Raw genomic sequence first — 23,903 nt, 5'->3', positions numbered from 1 at the left:
CATCCACAGACAAAAGTGTTTTTCTGGGGGCAGTGGGATCTACAAACATATGCCAAGGGACCTGGTAAGAGTTTTGCATGCCTGTGCATTGGGTAAAAGACATAAGGATCTTGGTCCCAGCTGTGAACCCTGAAGTAACTTGTCAACCAGCTTCAGCCTTTCTTGGCTGTGGTCTGGGAACCCTTGGAAAATAATTGACTTAGTTAGCTTTAGACAAGGACATCCTGGCATTTGTGACAACACATATGGACCCTGAGGGCATTATGCTAAGTGAAATAAGTTATACAGAGAAAGACAAATACCGTATAACATGTGGAATAGAGACCAAGCTCTGCAGCGAGGGAAGCCACCACAGTGAGAAGCCTGTATGCTGCAACGAAGAGTAGCCCCCACTCGCCACAACTAGAGAAAGCCCGCATGCCACACAACAAAGACCCGGTGCGGTCAAAAGTTAAATAAATACATAAATTCAAAAAGTCAAAACTCATGGAAACAGAGAATAAAATGGTGGTGGGCAGGGGCTGGAGAGAGGGGGAAACTCATCTTCCAGTCACAAGATGAGCAGCTGCTACGGTCTAATGTCAGCATGGCGACGATAGCCAGCACTACTCTATCATGTACTTGAAAGCTGCTAAGGAAGTAGATCTTAAATGTTCTCACCACAAAAAAGAAATGGTAATCCACTGAGATGATGGAGGTGTTAACTAACCCCACTGTGGGCATCATTTATGTAACACGTGCTTGTGTGTGTTAGTCGCTCAGTCGTGTCTGACTCTTTGCGACGCCACAGATGGTAGCCCGCCAGGTTCCTCTGGAATTCTCCAGGCAAGAATACTGGAGTGGGTTGCTGTTCCTTTCTCCAATTTTGTAATTAAGTATATCAAATCATCATGGTGTACATCTTAAACAAACATACATAATGTCAATTATATCTTAATAAAGCTGGGTGGGGGGAAAGACCAGTTGTAGGCCAAACATATAAGCTTGACATGTAGCAGGATCTCAATAGCTATTTATCACATGAATATGAAGCCCACAGAGTCAGAAATTTGGAAAGAAGAATATGATATGTAAATGTTAGTGTTCATTTGTAAACTGAGTATAAAACAACAGCTTTCTTTTCTCCGAATGACAATTATGATATCAATTTATAGTATTTCCACATTACAAGTTATATTTTAAGGGGGGAAACCCTTCATTTATAAAACATTCAAATTAGTGATGAATTTTTAAATGTTTCTAGGAGAAACTATCCAATTAGCTGTGGCAGACATTAAAAAAATCCTTCAGGATTTTAAGATAACCCTGTCTAATAGAACTTATTATGGTAACCAAAATGTTCTATGTCTACACTGCCCAATTTGGTAAACAGTAGCCCAATCAAGCCTTTGCAATATGGCTAGTGTGACTGAGGAAATGAATTTTTAATTAAATTAATCTCAATTAAAATTTAATAACCACAAGTGTTGGTGGCTAATGGACATAATGGACAACAAAAGTTGAAGGCAAGATCTTAATAAAGTACAAAACAGCTTTTTCTGATGTTCTAGATAAGAAATTATTCTTTTGCTATTATCAGAGATGACTTGTCAATCACGCAATGTCACACACTCTCTTCGCTTCATTATACTTAAATGTTGGCAAAGCGCATTACAAAAGTTCTTGCCAGAGCTCCACATTCTTCTAAAATGCCACTGCTGATGAATGAAAAAATACTGGAAAGGAAATTTTTTAGTTGTTCAGATCATCTGCCCAGCCAATATTTTGAGAGCAAATTCTTTAAGATACTTGAGTAAGGGAATTTCTGAAGGAATAATCAATGAGATCTTGAATCTTGTATAGAGAATGTATCATTAAATAAGTAATAATAGCTCAAACAGCTTTTTAAAATAACAGTTGAAGCACAAAAGTATGGAACAAAAATGTATTTGTTGTCAAATGCGTAAAATCTTCTAGACTATAGGAAGGAAGGGTAAGGTCAATCAATAACATTTGAGTATCTTCTATGTGCAACTTCACCAAAAAATGCTTTCCTGTCAAATGTAAGAAACAACAAATTGGTTTAGAAAAAGCTGCATGAAACACATGTTCTAAGTTAGGGCAACTAAATACTCAAGCCAAAGCCCTTATTTGCTTCATAAGACTGCAAAATTGTATACTCTTTCAAAAAGGTAGAAGAGAAGCAAAACAGTTATAGAATATCCTGTCCTAAAGATTTAGTAAAGAAAAAAATAAAAAAGCAAAAAAACAATACCAGATCTCTTGAGGAAAGAAAACGTCAGTGGGTAAAGTGGTAATGTCTTAACAATTTATTAAAAAGGAGACCTCTGTATACCTGTTCTTGGACTGGAAGAATTAATATCGTTAAAATGACCATACTACCCAAACCAATGTACCAATTCAATGCAATCTCTATCACAATAACAACGGCATTCTACACAGAACTAGAACAAATAATTTAATAGCTTGTATGGAAACATAAAAGACCTCGGAGAAACAGCTGGAGGAATATGCTTCCGGACTTCCAACTATATTATAAACCTATAGTAATAAAAACTCAGTATGGTTCTGGCACAAAAGCAGACTCATAGATTGGTGGGACAGAATAGAAAGCCCAGAAATAAACCCACACACAATTGCTGCTGCTGCTGCTAAGTCGCTTCAGTCGTGTCCGACTCTGTGTGATCCCATAGACAGCCCACCAGGCTCTGCTGTCCCTGGGATTCTCCAGGCAAGAACACTGGAGTTGGTTGCCATTGCCTTCTCCAATGCATGAAAGTGAAAAGTGAGAGTGAAGTTGTTCTTATTCTATGACAAGAGAGAAAAGATAGTCTGCAACAATGGAGAAAGACAGACTCTTCAATAAATGGTGCTGGGAAAACTGGACAGCTACATGTAAAAGAAAAAATTAGAACATTCTCTACTCCATACACAAAAATAAACTAAAAATAGATTAAATATTTAAATGTAAGACTGAATAGAATAAAATTCTTAGAGGAAAGCATAGGGAGAATGCTCTTTGACAAAAATTGTAGCAAGGTTTTTGAATCTATCTCCTAAAGTAAATAAAAGCAAAAATAAATAAACAGGATCTAATTAAACACAAAAGCTCTTTCACAGCAAAGGAAACCATCAACTAAACAAAAACAGTACCTACTGAATGGGAGAACATATTTGCAAATAATATGATTGACAAGGGGTTAATAGCCAACATATATACATACCTCATACAAGTCACCATAAAAAAATAAAGAATCTGATTAAAAAATAGGCAGAAGAACTGAACAGATATTTTTTCAAAGAGCAAATGCAGATGGCTAACAAGCACATTAAAAGAAGTTCAACATCACTAAGCATCAGGGAAATGCAAATCAGAACCACAATGGGATGTCACCTCACATCTGTCAGAATCACTACCATCAAAAAGAACACAAATAACAAATGTTGGAGACGATGTGGAGAAAAGGAAACCCTTGTACACTGTTGGTGGGAATGTAAACTGATGCAGCCGCTGTGGAAAACGGTATGGAAGTTGTTTAAAAAACTAAAAATAATTAAAAACAGAACTTTAGATGACCATTGTATCTACTACTGAGGGCAAGAATCTCTTAGAAGAAATGGAGTAGCCCTCAGAGTCAACAAAAGAGTCCAAAATGCAGTACTTGGGTGCAATCTCAAAAAAGACAGAATGATCTCTGTTTGTTTCTGAGGCAAACCATTTAATATTGCAGTAATCTAACTCTATGCTGTGACCAGTAATGCTGAAGAAGCTAAAATTAAATGGTTCTATGGAAACCTACAAGACCTTCTAGAATTAACACCCCCAAAATGTCCTTTTCTTCACAGGGGACTGGAATGCAAAAGTAGGAAGTCAACAGATACCTGGAGTAACAGGCAAATTTGGTCTTAGAGTACAAAATGAAGCAGGGCAAAGGCTAATAGAGTTTTGCCAAGAGAATGCACTGGTCATAGCAAACACCCTCTTCCAACAACACAAGAGAAGACTCAACACATGGACATCACCAGATGGTCAATACCGAAATCAGATTGATTATATTCTTTGCAGCCAAAGATGGAGAAGCTCTATATAGTCAGCAAAAACAAGACTGGGAGCTGACTGTGGTTCAGATCAAGAACTCTTTATTGCTAAATTCAGATTTAAACTGAAGAAAGTAGGGAAAATGACTAGACCATTCAGGTATGACCTAAATCAAATACCTTATGATTATATGGTAGAAGTGACAAATAGATTCAAGGGATGAGATATGATAGACAGAGTGCCTGAAGAACTATGGATGGAGGTTCATGACACTGTATGGGAGGCAGTGATCAAGACCATCCCCAAGAAAAAGAAATGCAAAAAGGCAAAATGGTTGTCTGGGGAAGTCTTACAAATAGCTGAGAAGAGAAGACAAGCTAAAGGCAAAGGAGAAAAGGAAAGACATACCCATTTGAATTCAGAGTTCCAAAGAATAGCAAGGAGAGATAAGAAAGCTTTCTTCAGTGATCAATGCAAAGAAACACAGGGAAACAATAGAATGGGAAAGACTAGAGATCTCTTCAAGAAAATTATAGACACCAAGGGAATATTTCATGCAAACATGGGCACAATAAAGAACAGAAACAGTATGGACCTAACAGAAGCAGAAGATATTAAGAAGAGGTGGCAAGAATACACAGAAGAACTACACAAAAAAGATCTTCATGACCCAGATAACCATGATGGTGTGATCACTCACCTAGAGCCAGACCTCCTGGAATGTGAAGTCAAGTGGGCCTTATGAAGCATCACTATGAACAAAGATAGCGGGGGTGATTGAATTCCAGGTGAGCTATTTCAAATTCTAAAAGATGATGCTGTTAAAGTGCTGCACTCAATATGCCAACAAATTTGGAAAACTCAGCAGTGGCCATAGAACTGGAAAAGGTCAGGTTTCATTCCAACCCCAAAGAAAGGCAATGCCAAAGAATGTTCAAACTACCACACAATTGCACTCATCTCACATGCTGGCAAAGTAATGCTCAAAATTCTCCAAGCCAGGCTTCAACAGTATGTGAACTGTGAACTTCCAGATGTTCAAATTGGATTTAGAAAAGGCAGAGGAACCAGAGATCAAATTGCCAACATCTGCTGGATCATCAAAAAAGCAAGAGAGTTCCAGAAAAACATCTACTTCTGCTTTATTAACTATGCTGAAGCCTTTGGGTGGATTACAACAAACTGTGGAAAATTCTTAAAGAGATGGGAATACCAGACCACCTGACCTGCCTCCTGAGAAATCTGTATGCAGGTCAAGAAGCAACAGTTAGAACTGGACATGGAAGAAGAGACTGGTTCCAAATTGGGAAAGGCTGTATATTGTCACTCTGCTTATTTAACTTATATGCAGAGTACATCATGAAAAATGCCAGGCTGGATGAAGCACAAAATGGAATCAAGATTGCCAGGAGAAATATCAATAACCTCAGATACACAGATGACACCACCCTTATGGCAGAAAGTGAAGAGGAACTAAAGACCCTCTTGATGAAGGTGAAAGATGGGGAGAAGGGGGATACAGAGGATGAGATGGTTGAATGGCATCACTGACTAGATGGACATGAGTTTTAGCAAGCTCCAGGAGTTGGTGATGGACAGGGAAGCCTGGCATGCTGCAGTCCGTGGGGTCGCAGAGTTGACTGAACTGAACTGAACTGGGAACTACCAAATGACCTAGCAATCCCACTCCTGGGTACCTACCTGAAAACAAAACAAAACAAAACAAAACCCTCTAATTGGAAAAGATACAGGTATCCTAATGTTTATAGCAGCATTATTTACAATTGCCAAGAAATTGAAGCAACATAAGTGGCAATCAACAGACGAATGGATAAAGAAGATATGGTATATACACAATGGAATAGTACTAAGTTATTGGTGGGCTGCCGTCTATGGGGTCACACAGAGTCGGACACGATTGAAGTGACTTAGCAGCAAGTTATTTAAAAAAGAACAAAATGTTGCCATTTGCAGCAACATGGACGGACTTGGGGGGCATTATGCTAAGTGAAATAAGTCAGACAGAGAAACACAAGGTATTACTTATTTATGGAATCTAAAAAATACAACAAATTAGTGAAGATAACAAAAAAGAAGCTGACTTACAGATACAGAGGAAAAACTAATGGCTACCAGTAGGGAGAGGGACGGTGGGAGGGGCAATACAGGGGAATGGGTAAAGAGGTACAAACAATTAGGTATAAAATAAGCTACGAGGATGTATTATACAACATGGGGGATGCAGCCAATATTTTATAACAAGTATGAATGCAGCATAACCTTTAAAAATCGTGAATCACTATTTTGTAATAGGGCTTCCTTGGTGGCTCAGATGGTAAAGAATCTGCCTGCTATGCAGCAGACTTGTGTTTGATCCCTGCGTCAGGAAGATCCCCTGGAGAAGGGAATGGCAATCGCTCCAATATTTTTTTAAAGATTTATTTATTTACATTATTTTCTGGCCATGGTGGGTCTTCGTTGCTGCACATGGGCTTTCTCCAGTTGCGCTGAGCTGGGCTGCTCTCTGGTTGCAATGTGCGGGCCTCTCATTGAGGCGGCTTCTCTTGAGGAGTACAGGCTCTGGGCACGCGGGCTCTAGCAGTTGCTGCGCAGTAGTTGTGGCGCATGGGCTTAGTTGCTCCCTGGAATGTGGGATCTTCCCAGACCAGGGATCAAACCACTGTTTCCCCATGTATTTGCCACGAAGGGATGGGACCGGATGCTGTGATCTTCGTTTTTTGAATGTTGAGCTTTAAGCCAGCTTTTTCACTCTCCTCTTTCACTTTCATCTTCTTTGCTTTCTGCCATAATGGTGGTGACATCTGCATAACTGAGATTATTGATATTTCTCCTGGCAATCTTGATTCCATTTTGTGCTTCATCCAGCCTGGCATTTTGCATGATGTACTCTGCATATAAGTTAAATAAGCAGGGTGACAATATACAGTCTTGACGTACTCCTTTCTCAATTTGGAATCAGTCTGCTGTTCCATGTCCGGTTCTAACTGTTGCTTCTTGACCTGCATACAGATTTCTCAGGAGGCAGGCAGGTGGTCTGGTATTCCCATTTCTTGAGGAATCTTTCATGTTTGTTGTGATCCACACAGTCAAAAGGCATGTGAAATGAGTGCAACTGAGTGGTAGTTTGGACGTTCTTTGGCATTGCTCTTCTTTGGGACTGGAATGAAAACTGACCTTTTCCAGTCCTGTGGCCACTGCTGAGTTTTCCAAATGTGCTGGCATACTGAGTGCAGCACTTTAACAGCATCAAGCTTACAAACAGTTCACGGCATCCCAGTGCCTAAAGAGTAAAGTCTAAGCTCCTCAGTGGGACACACAGGATTCTCCATGATCAGGCTTCTTCTGCCACTCTCTGCCTTTGCCTTTTACCTGCAGCAAGACCTGATTCCTGGCGAGTATCACTCTCTCTCCTCAGAATCTGCTTATACCACATCCTTGCCCGGGGATACCCACACATCTCTCCCTTTCCCAATGTGCCTAGTTCATGCCAACTTCTCTTTCAAGATTGCTCAGATGAAGCTTTTACCAGTAAGAAAGAAACACGCAGCCTCTGACTGCTCTCACCTGAGATGGTCTGCTTCTAACAGTTGGGCCACAGCACGCTCCCACTGACTGTGACGCCTGGTCTGGGAAGATTCCACATGCTGTGGGGAACTAAGCACATGTGCCACAACTACTGAGCCAGCACTCTAGAGCCCATGCTCTGCAACAAGAGAAGCCACTGCAATGAGAAGCTCACGCACTGCAATGAAGAGCAGTCCCTGCTCACCACAACTAGAGAAAGCCCGCAGCCATGAAGGCCCAACACAGTCAAATAAAATCTCAAAAAAAACACGATGGAATGAGACAGATGGACAACACCTTGATCACCTCTGAGCACAGATGAAAACAAGAATGTATGAACCACACAGAAGAGCAAAACTCTCTCCTGGCTAATGTGACTGCTGCTTCCCTGCCAATTATAGCCTCAGCCCCACCTAGATAAAAATTAAGATCCTCAGCCACAGAACCGCTACTGCCTTCTCACAGCACCAATTCTGGAGCAAAACAGTGATTCTTTAAACCTTCCTCACAGTCAAGTAACACAAGTCTAAACTGTAGCAAGCTGCCTTCAGCTCTCACTGAGATGCCCTTTAGTTCCTCACGGTGTGGTTTCTTCTGCATTGCCACAAAGCAAGAAATCCCATGCTCCCTTTGGCAGGACATACACTAAAAGTGGAACAATACAGAGAAGATTAGCATGGGCCCTATGCAAGGATGACATGCAAATTCATGTAATGCTCCATATTAAAAAAAAGAAAGAAAGAAATCCCTTTGTTCAACACTACAGGTATGTTGCTGACAGTCCTTGGCAGGAGAGTATCATCTCCAGGCTGGCTGAGGACTCCTGCCTTCTCTGTATCAAAGATGTACTAAGTAACCTGTAGACAGCAGTGTCGGCCTGAAGTTCTGTCCATTCACGCCTGTCTCCCTCTGGATATCATAGGTCCCACAGGAACCATGTCTTATTCATTTCTTCTCTCTGATTATCAATTTTTTGGTCCTCAGTACCTTACAAAGAGGGGCTTCCTTATTGGCTAAGATGGTAAAGAATCTGCCTGCAAAGCAGAAGACCTGGGTTTGAACCCTGGGTCAGGAAGATCCCCTAGAGAAGGGGATGGCTGCCCACTCCAGTATTTTTGCCTGGAGAATCATATTGACAGAGGAGTCTGGCAGGCTACAGTCCAGGGGTCGACTGAGCAGCTAAGCACACACACACCTGACAAAGAACCTAGGACATAGTAAGCGCTCAAAAAATGTTTAAGGAATGAATGAAGTACAGCAGACCCCAAACATTTATTGGATCCAGGATTAAAAGTGGAGCTTCATGTAACAAAGTATTTTATGACATTTTCAACTACAATGTCATCTGGTTTAAGAATGCCATTTGAAGTTCTGCTGCTGCTACTGCTGCTAAGTCACTTCAGTCGTGTCCGACTCTGTGGGACCCCACAGACGGCAGCCCACCATGCTCCGCCGTCCTTGGGATTCTCCAGGCAAGAACACTGGAGTGGGTTGCCATTTCCTTCTCCAATGCAGGAAAGTGAAAAGTGAAAGGGAAGTCGGTCAGTCGTGTCCGACTCTTCGAGACCCCATGGATTGCAGCCTACCAGGCTCCTCCGTCCATGGGATTTTCCAGGCAAAAGTACTGGAGTGGGGTGCCATTGCCTTCTCCGGTTTGAAGTTCTAGGAAACCTAATTCTCTTAATTCCTCTTGCTTCTGAATATTTCAATTTCGGAAGCATATGGAAAAACAGATTAACCTTAGGTTTGGATAATGGACAGATTTAGGCACCTTTGAAACTCTCTTTAAAAAAAAAATCTAAATAAACTAAAAAGTTTCATAAGTCAGTGAGGATAATGGTAAAAATGAAATTTTAGAAGTAGCAAGTTATTAATAATCAATGCTGAGAAAACATACCAAGTGTTTTTAAAAAATGGAAGCATAATTGACTTACAATATTATATTAGTTCCTTGTGTACAAAAGAATAATTCAAAATTCAATACAAAGCTATTACACAATGTTGACTTATGTTCCCCATGCTGCACAGTAAGTACATCCTTGTTACTTATTTTATACCTAGTAGTTTGTACGTCTTAATGCCCTTCAACTACCTTGCCTGACCCCCCCTCCCCCTTCTCCCTCTCTATCCACTAGTTGGTTCTCTGTATCCATGAGCCTGTTTCTGTTTAATATTTGTTCACTTGTTTTATTTTTCAGATTCCACATATAAATGAAAAGACACAGTATTTGTCTTTTTCAATCTGACTTATTTCACTAAAGCAAAATACCGTCCAGATCCATCCATGTTGTTGCAAATGGCAACATTTCATTCTTATGTCCAAGTAATATTCTACTGTATATATAAGACACATTATGTTTTATGTGGCAAGATCCATTTACAATGCATTAACTCTTTTAATCTGTTCCTCAGTGGGGGGAAAATGGGTATTCATTTAATTAATATCTCAGAGAACACGGAGATCACTAAGTAACTTTATTACATTGGTGGTACCTTCTAAATTTCTGTTAACTTTTGGCAAAGACCAAGGGATGCCATATTTCTTAAAATTCAGCAGCTTACAGAGACCTTTGTAGCAAATTATAAAAAGTTAAAAAGAAAAGTGAATGAGTAAATGTTTAATTATTACCTGGTTTGCTACATATAAAAATTGAACCCTGTGATATAAAGGGTGGGCCCAGTGAGCTGAGACAAGCACATACAAGCCCCGCAATGCCGAGAGTGACCCCAGGGAGCCCAGACAAGCACACACAAGCCCCGCGATGCTGAGGGTGAGCCTGGGGAGCACAGACAAGCACACACAAGCCCCGCGATGCTGAGGGTGAGCCTGGGGAGCACAGACAAGCACACACAAGCCCTGCAATGCCGAGGGTGAGCCTGGGGAGCCCAGACAAGTGCACACAAGCCCCATGAGACAGAGGCCGGGCACCCGGAGCCGAGACAAGTGCCCACAAGCCCCGCGATGCAGAGGATGGGCCCAGGGGACTCAGACAAGCGCACACAAGCCCCGAGACACAGAGGCCGGGCCTGGGGAGCTGAGTCAAGCGCACATAAGCCCGTGACGCAAAGGCCGGGCACCAGGAGCCGAGACAAGTGCACAGAAGCCCCGCGATGCAGAGGCTGGACATGGGGAGCTGAGACAAGCGCACTCAAGCCCTGTGATGCAGAGGTTGGGACCATGAAGCTGACACAAGTGTACACAAGCCCACAACACAGGGGGGTGAGTTCCGGGGGCTGAGGGAAGCCCACAGAAGTCTCCACGACACAGAGGGCACAGTTGGGGAGCCAAGAAAAAATCCACACAAACCCCTGCCCAGCTAGCTTCGGCCAGCACTGTAGGGCGGGACAGGAGAACAGAAGCATAGCAATGATCCCGGAGACAAGTCGGGGGTTGGCGACAGTGGAGATATGCTGACAGGGCCACTTTGAAGCAGCTGTGGAAATAGATGTGTCTAACACCTCCAGGGCCAGAAGGACTGCCCAAACACATACTGGACCCACAGAGACCACTGGACACTGCACCGCCCTTCAGAGAGATGAGATCCAGCTCCATCAACCAGAACACAGGCACAAGCTCCCCCAACCAGGAAAACATCACAGGACACTACCCGACCCCATCCACGGGGCAGACTCCACAACCAAGAAGAAGTACGACCTTGAGAACCTTTTTTTTTTTAATTTTTTTCTTATAAATCACCCTGCTTACTCCCCCTACATAGTCTCACCTTCACATTATCCTTTTGCAGTGCTGTGGAGTTTTCCTCTTTGTTTTTCTTGTTAAAAAAAATAATTCATTTTTAAGATTTTTTTTTTCTTTTTCACCTTTTTTTTGAATGAGTTTTTAAATTTTGTTTTTTACATATTTAACTTCTTTGCCTATTGTTCTATACTGACTATAGCTATTCCTGACCATATAGAGATCTTTTCCAAATACATCTATTTATCTTTGCTTTTCTATTTTTTCTTTTCTCTCTTTTTTTTTACCCTCTTTTCCATCCCCTCTTTTTCTCTTTTCCTTCCCTTCTCTTTTTTTCCCCCTTTTTCTATTCTCCTTTTTTTCTTTCACTCTTTCTTTTCTCACCAAGTAAGTTAAATTGTTGAGCTCTCTTTGCTATATTCCCCAGTTGGCACTCTGATTGTGCTGTGTTTTCCAGATTGAGCGTTCGCTAGCTCTGCTTTTTAATTAGTTGATATCACTTTCGGTTTTCCTTGTTCACCAAGTCAATCTCCTGTGCTCTTTTCTTTAGAATACTGTATGTGTGCAAGTGTGTGTTTATGTCCCATTATTTCTGTAATTACCTGCTTGATCTCCTCCCACTAGAACACAGGCACAAGTCACCCCTAACAAGAAGTCAACACAAACCATCCATCCAATCTTCCCCTCCAAGGGCAAAAACCAAAATGAATAAGGATTATAACCCTAAGGCCTGAGAAAAGGAGACATCAAGTGGGGCAAGTTAGGAAAAAAAAAATGATGATAAGACAGAGAAATAAAGCACAAATGAAAGAATAAAGTAGAAACTCACAAGACCAAATAAATAAAGAGGAAATAGCAATCTACCTGAAATAGAATTCAGAATAATGATAGTAAAGATGCTCCAAAGACTTGAAAATAGAATGGAGAAAATGCAAGAAACATTTAACACAGTTAATACAATCACCAAGGACACAGAAGAAGTAAAGAATAAGTAAACAGAGATGAGCAACACAATTACAGAAATTAAAAATACTCTAGAAGGAACCAATAGCAGAAAAACTGAGGCAGAGGAACAGATAAGTGAGCTGGAATATAGAATGGTGGAAATAACTGCTGAAGAGCAGAATAAAGGGAAAAGAATAAAGAGAATTGAGGATAGCCTCAGAGATCTTTGGGACATATTAAATGCACCAACATTTGAGTTATAGGGGTTTCAAAAGAAGAAAAAAAAAGGCACCGAGAAAATTTTTGAAGAAATTATAATTGAAAACTTCCCCAACATGGGAAAGGAAATAGTCAATCAAGTCCAAGAAGTGCAGAGAGTCCCTCAGAGGATAAACCCAAGGAGAAACACGTCAAGACACATATTAATCAAGCTAACAGAGATTAAACACAATGAAAGAATATTAAAAGCAGCAAGGGAAAAGGAACAAGTAACATACAAGGGAAAACCCGTATGATTAACAGTGGATCTTTCAGTGGAAACTCTGCAGGCCAGAAGGGAATGGCAGGATATATTTAAAGTATTGAAAGAAAAATCTACAACCAAGATTACCATAACTGGCAAAGATCTCATTCTAAATTGATGGAGAAATCAAAAGCTTTACAGACAAGCAGAAGTTAAGAGAATTTAGCATCACCAAACCAGCTTTGCAATAAATACTAAAAGGACTTATACAGCCAGTAAACACAAGAGAAAGGAAAGACCTACAAAAACAAACCCAAAACAATCAAGAAAATGCCAATAGGAATATATGTATTGTGGGTTAAATGCACCTACCAAAAGATACAGACTGACTGAATGGATACAAAAACAAGACACACGTATATGCTACCTACAAGAGACCAACTTCAGACCTAGAGGCACATACAGACTGAAAGTAAAAGGATGGAAAAAGATATTCCATGTGGATGGAAACCAAAAGAAATCTGGAGTGGCAATCCTTATTTCAGGCAAAATAGATTTTCAAATAAAGAATATTATAAGAGACAAAGAAGGACACTATATAATGATCAAGGGATCAATCCAAGAAGAAGACATAACAATTGTAAATATTTATGTACTCAACACAGGAGCACCACAATACATAAGGCAAACACTAACAGGCATAAGAGGGGAAGTAGACAGTAACACAATAATAGCAGGGGACTTTAACACCCCAGTTACACCAATGGACAGATCATCAAAACAGAGAATCAATACGGAAACACAAACCTTAAATGAAACATTAGACCAAGTGGACCTAATTGATATCTTCAGGACTTTCCATCCAAATGCAGAAGAAGATACTTTCTTCTCAAGTGCACATGGAACATTCTCCAACAGACCACATCTTGGGTCACAAATCAAACCTCAGTAAATTTAAGCAAGTTGAAATCGTATGAAGAATTTTCTCTGTAGTTGATATCTAGTATCTATGAGATATCTATGAGACTAGATATCAACTACAGGGGAAAATTGCAAAAAACACAAACTCATAGAGATTAAATAATACACGACAACAAAAACACAATGACCCAAAACCTATGGGATTCAGCAAAAGCAGTTCTAAGCAGGAAGTTTATAGCAATATAATCCTACCTGAAGAAACAAGAAAAGCATCGAATAGACAGCCTAACTCTACATCTAATGCAGCTGGAAAAAGAAGAACAAAAAAAGTCAGCAGAAGGAAATAAATCAAAAAGATCAGAGCAGAAATAAATGAAAAAGAAATGAAGGAAACAATAGCAAAGGTGAATAAAACTAAAAGCTGGTTCTTTGAGAAGATAAACAAAATTGACAACCACTAGCCAGACTCATCAAGAAATAAAGGGAGAAAAATCAAATCAACACAATTAGAAATGAAAAAGGAAAGGTTACAACAGACAACACAGAAATACAAAGGACCATAAGAGAATATTATAAGCAACTATAGGCTAATAAAATGGAAATCCTAGAAGAAATAGATTCTTAGGAAAGTTCAACAGGAAGAAACAGAAATTATGAAATTTGTACAAACACTGAAATCGAAACTGTGATAAAAAATCTCCCCCAAAACAAAAGCCCAGGGCCAGATGGTATCACAGAATTCTATCAAACATTTAGAGAAGAGCTAATGCTTACTTTTCTGAAATTCTTCCAAAAAATTGCAGAGGAAGGAACACTTCCAAACTCATTCTATGAGGCCACAATCACCCTGATACCAAAACCAGATAAAGACAACACAAAAAAGGAAAATTACAGGCCAGTATCACTGATGAACATGGATGCAAAAATCCTCAACAAAATTCTAGCAAATAGAATTCAACAACACATTAAAAAGCTCATACACCATGATCAAGTTGGGTTTATCCCAGGAATGCAAAGATTCTTCAATATACACAAATCAATCAGTGTGATACACCATATTAAGAAGTTGAAAGATAAAAACCATATGATCATCTAAATAGATGCAGGAAAAGCCTTTGACAAAATTGAGCACCCATTTATGATAAGAGCACTTCACAAAGTGGGAATAGAAGGAACCTACTTCAACATAGTAAAGGCCAAATATGATTAAGCCCATAGCAAACACTGTTCTCAATGGTGAAAAACTAAAAGCATTCCCTCTAAATTCAGGAATAAGACAAGAGTGTCCACTCTCACCACTATTATTCAACATAGTTTTGGAAGTCTTAGCTATGGCAATTAGAGAAGAAAAAGAAATAAAAGGAATCCAGATTGGAAAATAAGTAAAACTCTCACTGTTTGCAGATGACATGATACTACACATACAAAATCCCAAAGAAACTATCAGAAAATCACTAGAGCTAATCAGCAAACTCAGCAAAGTTGCAGGATACAAGGTCAATACACAGAAATCACTTGCATTCCTATATACCACCAATGAAAAATCAGAAAGAGCAATTAAGGAATCAATCCCATTCACCACTGCAACAAAAAGAATAAAATATCTAGGAATAAAACTACCTAAGGAGACAAAAGACGTGTATATGGAAAATTACAGGACACTGATGAAAGAAATCAAAGGTGACATAAACAGATGGAGAGATATTCCATGTTCCTGGGTAGGAAGAATCAACACTGTGAAAATGACTATACTACCAAATGCAATCTACAGATTCAGTGCAATCCCTTTCAAATTACCAATGGCATTTTTCATAGAACTAGAACAAAAAATTTCACAATTCACATGGAAACACAAAAGACTCTGAATAGCCAAAGCAGTCTTGAGAAAGAAGAATGGAGCTAGAGGAATCAAGCTTCATGACTTCAGACTATACTACAAAGCTACAGTCATCAAGACAGTATGGTACTGGAACAAAAGCAGAAATATAGACCCATGGAACAAAATAGAGAACCCAGAAATAAACCCACGAACCTATGGGTACCTTATTTTTGACAAAGGAGGCAGAATATACAACGGGGCAAAGATAGCCTCTTTAAGAAATAGTTCTGGGAAAACTGGAGAGCTATGTGCAAAAACAGGAATTAGAACACTTCCTAACACCATACACAAAGATAATCTAAATGTAAATGTAAGACCAAAAACTATAAAACTCTTAGAGGAAAACATAGGCAGAACACTAGATGACATAAATCAAAGCAAGATCTTCTATGACCCACCTCTTAGAGTAATGGAAATAAAAATAAAAATAAACAAGTGGGACCTGATTAAACTTAAAAGCTTTTGCACAGCAAAGGAAACTACAAACAAAGTTAAAAGGCAACCCTCAGAATTGGAGAAAAGAATAGCAAAGGAAACAACTGACAAAGAATTAATTTCCAAAATATGTAAGTAGCTCATACAACTCAATACCAGAAAAACAAACAATCCAATCAAAAACTTGGAAAAAGACCTAAACAGACATTTCTCCAAAGAAGACATACAGGCGGCTAACAAACACATGAAAAGATGATCAACATCGCTCATTATTAGAGAAATGCAAATCAAAACTACAATGAGATACCACCTCACACCAGTCAGAATGGCCATCATCAAAAAGTCTGTAATAATGTAAATTGATTACAGCCATTGTGGAAGATGGTACGGAGATTCCTTAAAAAACTAGGAATAATACCACCATATGACCTAGCAGTTCCACTACTAGGCATATACCCTGGGCAAACCAAAATTGAAACAGACACGTGTACCCCAATGTTCACTGCAGCACTATTTACAATAGCTAGTACATGGAAGTAACCTAGATGTCCATTGATAGATGAATGGATAAAGAAGCTGTGGTACATACATACAATGGAATACTACTCAGCCATAAAAAGGAACACATTAGAGTCAGTTCTAATGTGGATGAACCTAGAGCCTATTATACAGAGTGAAGTAAGGAAGAAAAAGAAATATAAATATCATATACTGATGCATATATATGGAATCTAAAAAGATGGTACTGATGAATTTATTTTCAGGACAGCAATGGAGAAACACACATAGAGAACAGACCCATGGACACAAGGGGAGGCGAGGCGGGAGAAGGTGAGATGTATGGAGAGAAACGTAGAAATTTACAACACCAGATCAGAGAAGACAATGGCACCCCACTCCAGTACTCTTGCCTGGAAAATCCCACGGACAGAGGAGCCTGGTAGGCTACAGTCCATGGGGTCGCTAAGAGTTGGATATGACTGAGCAACTTCACTTTCACTTTTCACTTTCATACATTGGAGAAGGCAATGGCACTCCACTCCAGTACTCTTGCCTGGAGAATCCCAGGGACGGGGGAGCCTGATGGGCTGCCGTCTATGGGGTCGCACAGAGTCGGACACGACTGAAGCGACTTAGCAGCAGCAGCATGTAAAATAGATAGCCAGTGGGAATTTGCTGTATGACTCAGGGAACTCAAACAGGGGCTCTGTGACAACCTAGAAAGGTGGGATGGGGTGGGAGATGGGAGGGAGGTTTGGGTGGGAAGGGACATGGGTGTACCTGTGGCTGGTTCTTGTTGATGTATGACAGAAAACCACAAAGTACTGTAAAGCCATTATCCTTCAATTAAAAAAATTAAAGAAGAAAATAGAGGACCAACAAGGACCTGCTGTATAGCACATGCAACTGTATTCAATATCTTGTAGTAACCTACAATAAAATCTAAAAGAATATATATAAAACTGAATCATTCTGCTCTACACCTGAAACATAACACTGTAAATCAACTGTAATAACAACAACAACAACAAATCACTCACTCTTATGACTGTAAATAGAACAGAATAAAAGAACAATTGTACCAGCTTGGCGGGGGGTGGGGAATTGAAAATATCAATAATAATAACTTGTTGGGGAATAAAAGTTTTATATGAAATATTTCATGTTCTTTAAACCAATAAAGTGACTATGAAGCCATTAATAATGGTAAAGAAAAGACTGTGTATTTTAATTTTTCCTAATGTTTTCAGGTTCTTCTTTTATTCTCACTAAAAGACACATATTTTTATCCCCAGGGCTTGAGAATTTACTGTATTAAATTATGACAGATTGGATTTCTGATTTGCTATTGTGCTCAATTAAGTGAAGCAAATCTTACTTTAGTGCATATAAATTTTTTCTAAAGGTCTATTCTAGAGGAGCAAATTATATAGTATAGCAAATGTGCTGTCCTTGTTAAATCACACTCATTTAAAATACAGATAAAAACACATTCGTTTTCTAACAACAAACATTTAGAATGTAGCTATAAGATTCCTTTTGTAGATAACACATCTTATTTTCTACTAAGAAGAAAGACAAAGAGAGTCACTTGAAAATCATTACTCTAGAAGATGTAAAATGAAAAGTAATTTTTCATAGATTTGAACTAGAAAGAACTAAAATATCTTGGGCAAAACAGTACTTTGTATATTAATTTGCCTAGAGTGTGCACAACAGAAATATTCAATAAAAAGTTGGTATCTTAAACCTGAAAAAAAAGTTTCTGAAATTATTTTTGAAATATGCCAAAGTTCATACCTGATTTTTTAATGATGAAAGAATATACTCCTTTTCATAGGGGGTGATTGTCTTGTGAGTTTCTGGTGTATCACTAACTAAGCATATCCATAAAATAAACCAGATGATTCCAACAAGGCCTTAAAATAGAAAATAGTTAAATGAAGTCAGAATGTACCAATGCAGCAATTTACTTATGTCTTGAAAAAAATTATGTAATTATAAACTTCACCACAGTATGTCTAGCATTGTCACCACACAAATCTTTTTTTTTGTTATGAGAACTTTTAAGATCTATTCTTTTGGCAACTTTCAAATATGCACTACAATATCACTGTGCAATACTTTACAAACCTAGTCTTATTTATTTTATAATGGTAATTTTGCACCTAAAGCGAACAACTTTTGACCACATGACTGCCTAACAGGATCTACCAGACAAAACCTTTAAAAAACTAAATGTCTACAATCTATTATTTCCACAGGTATCTGCTTTTGTTTATTTGTTTTGATTGCAGACATATTTCCTGAGTAAATGTTTAGGTTGAATCTACTTTATTAAAAACGTGTATCATCCTCCTATTGAGATTGAGGAATGAAAGGCCCTGGGGCTAAACAAACAAACAAAAAAGATGAAAACTACCAAGTGAAAGTATCCTACTTTGCTTGAGAAGAAATATTTTCAAAATTCACACTTTTATAATAAATGACATAGCAATTTTTGTAGTAAGTGTAGCATTTAAGTCCTGGATTCAACAGCACTTTCTATTGAACAAATATTCCAACATTAACAGCAAGTCACAGCTTAGCCAGATCATTTTAACCACATGAACTTGAAAAACAGGTTATCAGTAAGTGTTTCAGGGCTTTGCGGTTTAGGAAATGGTTACTTCAGTGAGTTGGCATATACATATTTTAACCAGTTATTAAACCTCTATTACATTTCAGACCTCTCACATCATAATTTAGGTTACATTTTGAATAAACTTACCGAAGAAATAGAAGACATAAGTCCAATTCATATAGTAGCAAATTACTCCAGAAAGAGGCAGAGAAACTACTGTCCCAAGTTGTGCTCCTGGAACAACAACAAAACTTTGTAAACTTTGGAGAAAAATGAACGAACAGGGGACAGGTTTACTGCTTAAGAAGATGGATAATAGATTATGAGGAAAAGAGCAATCAGCTGCCATAGGTGGGGCTTCCCTGGTGGTCTAGTGGTTAAGAATTCGCCTGTAGATGAAGGGGTCACTGGTTTGATCTTTGGCCCTAGAAGATTCCACATGATGCAGAGCAACTAAGCCCAGGCACAACTACTGAGTACACAAGCGGCAAGTACTGAGGACCGTGGGCCTCTGTGCTCTGCAACAAGAGAAGCCAGCGCAGGGAGAGGCCTGTGCACTGCAACTCCAAAGCAGCCCCCACTCATGGTAACCAGAGAAAGCCCACGTGCAGCAGTGAAGACCCAGTGCAGCAATAAATACATGAATTTAAAAAAATCTCATAGGAGTTGAGGTTGTCGTTGTTTAGTCACTAAGTTATATCGACTCTTTTGTGACCCCATGGACTGTAGCCCACCATGTAGGCTTCTCTGTCTGTTGGATTTCCCAGGCAAGAATAAAGTGGGTTACCATTTCCTTCTCCAGAGGATCTTACTGACCCAGGGATAGAACGCCATTCCTACACTGGCAGGCAGGTTCCCTACCACTGAGCCACCAGGGAAGCCAGAGGAGTTGAGTTAGTCACATGTAAATATAAATAATCCATTCTCTTAAGGGATCATTTACCAGAAAACTCATAATATGTAAAATGGATACATTAATATATAGTTACATTAGTTACGATTATATAGCTATTGCTGAATTAGAAGGCATCAATCAACGGAAGACCTATTATAATATGAGCTAGTAAATGCCACATTACTAGTAAATGTGTTAGAAAGCCACGTGTTTGGGGGAAAGGCTCAAGATGATCTCTAAACATAACGTACTGCAGCACATCTGATGGAAAATGAACAAAGCTTTCAGTAATCTAATTTGCTCTAAACACATTACACACATTTGTATCAGATAAATAAGTACGAAAACTTATTTTAACCACCAAACAGAAGCCATCTTAGTAGGTACAGTGTAAGCTAAAATAATCAGACATTGTTTCTGGTCTCCAGTTTTAGTCTTATAGAGTAAGTAAATATAAACAATTATTATATGTTAGAAAGTGCTGAGTGTCACAGAGCAACATGGAAGTTCAAAGGTAGGACAGATAACCTCTGACCACTAGAGGTCAGGAAAAGATGTTAAAAGGCAGTGGTGGGACTTTGAAAAGATGAGCAAGATCTGGTCCTGTAAGAAAGAAGGTATAGAGGCAGAGGTGAACAGGGTGAGTAAGGAATGAAAGAAGGAAAGCGGCAAGTGGGATTGGGAACTTCATCTGGGTGAAGGAAAGGAAAAGAAAGGCTAGAGAAACGGGCTGAACAGTTGTTGAATATCTGCTCCCTGCCAGGCACTATGTGCCAGGGGCTAGGCTGGCTAAAATGAAGGGATAATGACCACAAAGACTCTTGACCCCTCATCTGAGCCCAGATTTTATTTAATAGGCAAAGGAGAACCACAGATAGTGCCTCTTCTTGAACTTCTTATCAGATTTCTTACATCGATCTCCACACAGCTGTAAGAATCTTCTTAAAAGAAAAGAAAAAAAAAGGAACCTTCTTAAGATGTACATGAGATCGTATCTCTCATGTAAAATATTTCCCCATTTTGGAGAAGAAAAACCCTGTGACCTGTAGGCCTTGATGTAATCTGGCTCTTGTCTATTTCTCTAAGCCCAACCCACTCCAGTGCTCTTGCTAGAAAATCCGATGGACTGAGGAGCCTGGTAGGCTGCAGTCCATTGGGTCGCTAGGAGTCGGACACGACTGAGCGACTTCCCTTTCACTTTTCACTTTCCTGCATTGGAGAAGGAAATGGCAACCCACTCCAGTGTTCTTGCCTGGAGAATCCCAGGGGCGGGGGAGCCTGGTGGGCTGCCATCTATGGGGTCACACAGACTGACTGGACTGACTGAAGCTATTTAGCAGCAGCAGTGCTTCTCATTGCTTTGAAACTATGTTACTTCCTGCCTGTCAGTCCTTGTACATGTTGTTCTGATTGGCTGGAATGCTTTCCTTTTTTGCTCTTTGCATGACTGGTTCATCTCATTCTTCAGATTTTAGCTTAAAAGCCACTGCAAGAGAGGTCTTTCTCAACCATTGTATTTAAAAGCGGTCAGGTCAAAAAGTTTTCATTCAGTATGTGAGCTGGAGGAGTTATAATTCACATATAAAGCTCATGCTATCTTACCTATAGATCAAAATGATAGAAAATAATGCATAGGGGAAAAAAAAGGTGTCTGAAGGGAGGGATTGAAAGTCATGACATGTTTATGAGATGATCAAACCAGAAATCACAATTTAAGGACACAAGTATTCAATTTTCCAGCTTTTGGGGGATTTTGTTCTGTTAAAGCATTCTCTATACCAACATCTGAAAAGGCAACATGGTTTGAAATAAAGGATGGCAGATGGAGAAAAGGACAACAGTCAATTATGCCACATTGCTATATGCTAGTGAGCCAAGGAAAACCATTAATAACAAAGTTGTATCCTCAAAACTTTATTTTTCCCCAAAGGAAACACTTGACATTGCATGACTCTGGTGTATACCTTTCCCCCAAGGTTGATGTGTAGATAACAAACTGTAGCAACGATCTTTATAAAGATGGTTATCTCACCTGCATATGAAATACTCAGAAGCTTGCTTCTTTCAAGAGGGGGAGCCCATGAAGACCACATGGCATGCATGGCTGGAAATGTGACACCCTGAGAAGGGAAAAAGGCATTTCTGATGAAATACAAAGTCATTTTGTTAATGTCTTAAATTCAGTTGAGTATCTTGTTGCAAGAAAAATTTCTGGATAAGACTCCAACCAGAATTAGGTTTCATGGAGTGATATGCCTTTACAGTGTTGAGTGAAAATACCTCATAGTGAAGTACTTTAAAAATCTGAACAAAGATTTGTGGATTCTGTCAACTGGTTTGAGGACTGCAAGGTAAGGGTTATAAAAAATATAAAAGAATGTATTGAGTGATGATATAAAGGGATTCCTCTCAATGTTAACTTTACTCATCTACTTTATTTAAGGCCTGAATGAAATGGAAATGTAACCAATACATAACTTAAACATACTGATCTAATACGGTGGGATACTAGAAGAAAATTCAAATTCACCCTTATCAACAGGAAAAATGGTCCTACCAAAAAACAATTAGAGTGTTTATGGTATTTTTTTTTAAGTTTTCTGGTCATAATCAGCCTAGTAAATGCTAATTAGTGGAGGGGCAAGATAGGAGGAGGGGATTAAGAGGTATTAATACAAACCACTGGGTATAACATAAATAAGCTGTCAGGAAATTACGTATCATAGGGAATATAATATTTTATAAACATTACAAATGGAGTATCATCCATAAAAATTTTGAATCACTATGTTGTACATCTGAGATTTACATAATACTGTACATCTGTTACACTTTGACTTAAAAAAATACCAGTTACAGATAATGGAGAAGTAACAGAACAGTGAAAGCAGGGAGGTCCATGGAGACTTGGGAGAGGAGGAGATGCTACCGGGAACAGGAAGGAATACATTCTGGTAGATTCAAAGTGGTGGATTCACTGCTGTCCTTGGCCATTCACTAGCTGTTGTAGCCTCAGAAAGATCAGTTAACCTTTTAGAACTTCCATGTCTTTATCTGTAAAACATGTATTTTACTCAGGTAAGAAGAAGAACCTGGTATTAGGGGGCTAGTTTTATTTTATAATCAAGAAGAGCTTATTTGGTACACCTCTATTTGATAAGGATCGTTCAGATGAGTGACCAAAGCTTAAATTTAAATAGTACTTGGCAATTTCCAAAGTTGTCTAGCCATTATTATATGACTGGATTTTACTACTCCAGTCAGTGTTTTTCCTACACAGATACAAAGGGATTCCTCTCAATGTTAACTTTACTCATCTACTTTATTTAAGGCCTGAATGAGACTAACACTTTTGCACTTCCTTATCTCCTCAGTAGGAGGGAACAGGGGGAGCTATGAAGTGTCCCCTAGAAAATGTTTTCTCTGATCTTTGAGTAAAGCTTTTAATTTTGGAGTGCTTCCACTGGAGAGCTCATCGACCACAAACAAAAATCTACTCATGTTATTTTATGGTTTAATCAGTTTTTAATTAAAAAATAAATCCCTATTATCTTCCAGTGTCATTTTTTGGGGCTCATGTTCATACCAAAGAATGATATCTTTAAGAAGATAAGAAAGTGAGAAGGGGCAAGAAGAAAAATAAAAGAGAAAAAAGCATACCTCTCCTAGCCCTTCTAGTGCCCTGAGTGCAACGAGGGCTCCGAATCCGAAATCTGCAGCGAGGGGAGTGAACAGGGTGAAGACAGCAGTACCAAGGATTCCGAATCCTAGCAGCAGCTTCCCCCCACTTCTGCTGGCAACATAGCCTCCAGGAATTTGTGTGATGATGTAGCCATAAAAAAAAGACCCGAGAATCCACCCTTGAGTTTCTGCATCCCACTGGTACTTTTTACCCTATAAAGAATAGGAAAAAAAAAAAA

General features: G+C 39.1%; 1 protein-coding gene across 1 annotated transcript in view; it reads right to left on the bottom strand.

The window, feature by feature from the left end:
* SLC17A5 (solute carrier family 17 (acidic sugar transporter), member 5) overlaps positions 1–23,903 on the bottom strand; it is a 65,568-nt gene that overhangs the window by 36,402 nt on the left and 5,263 nt on the right. The window contains exons 3-6 of the mRNA XM_010851264.1: positions 23,644–23,877; positions 22,016–22,103; positions 19,236–19,322; positions 18,266–18,384 (exon numbers count right to left, since the gene is read on the bottom strand). Of these exons, the coding sequence (XP_010849566.1) occupies positions 18,266–18,384; positions 19,236–19,322; positions 22,016–22,103; positions 23,644–23,877 (528 nt within the window). The remainder of the gene's footprint in view (positions 1–18,265; positions 18,385–19,235; positions 19,323–22,015; positions 22,104–23,643; positions 23,878–23,903) is intronic.

This window comes from Bison bison, unplaced genomic scaffold (genome assembly GCF_000754665.1).
Source record: "Bison bison bison isolate TAMUID 2011002044 unplaced genomic scaffold, Bison_UMD1.0 scf7180017864300, whole genome shotgun sequence".
NCBI classification, from domain to species: domain Eukaryota; kingdom Metazoa; phylum Chordata; class Mammalia; order Artiodactyla; family Bovidae; genus Bison; species Bison bison.
Note: the sequence above shows the minus strand (reverse complement) of the source record. Positions and strands in the feature narration are given on the sequence as shown.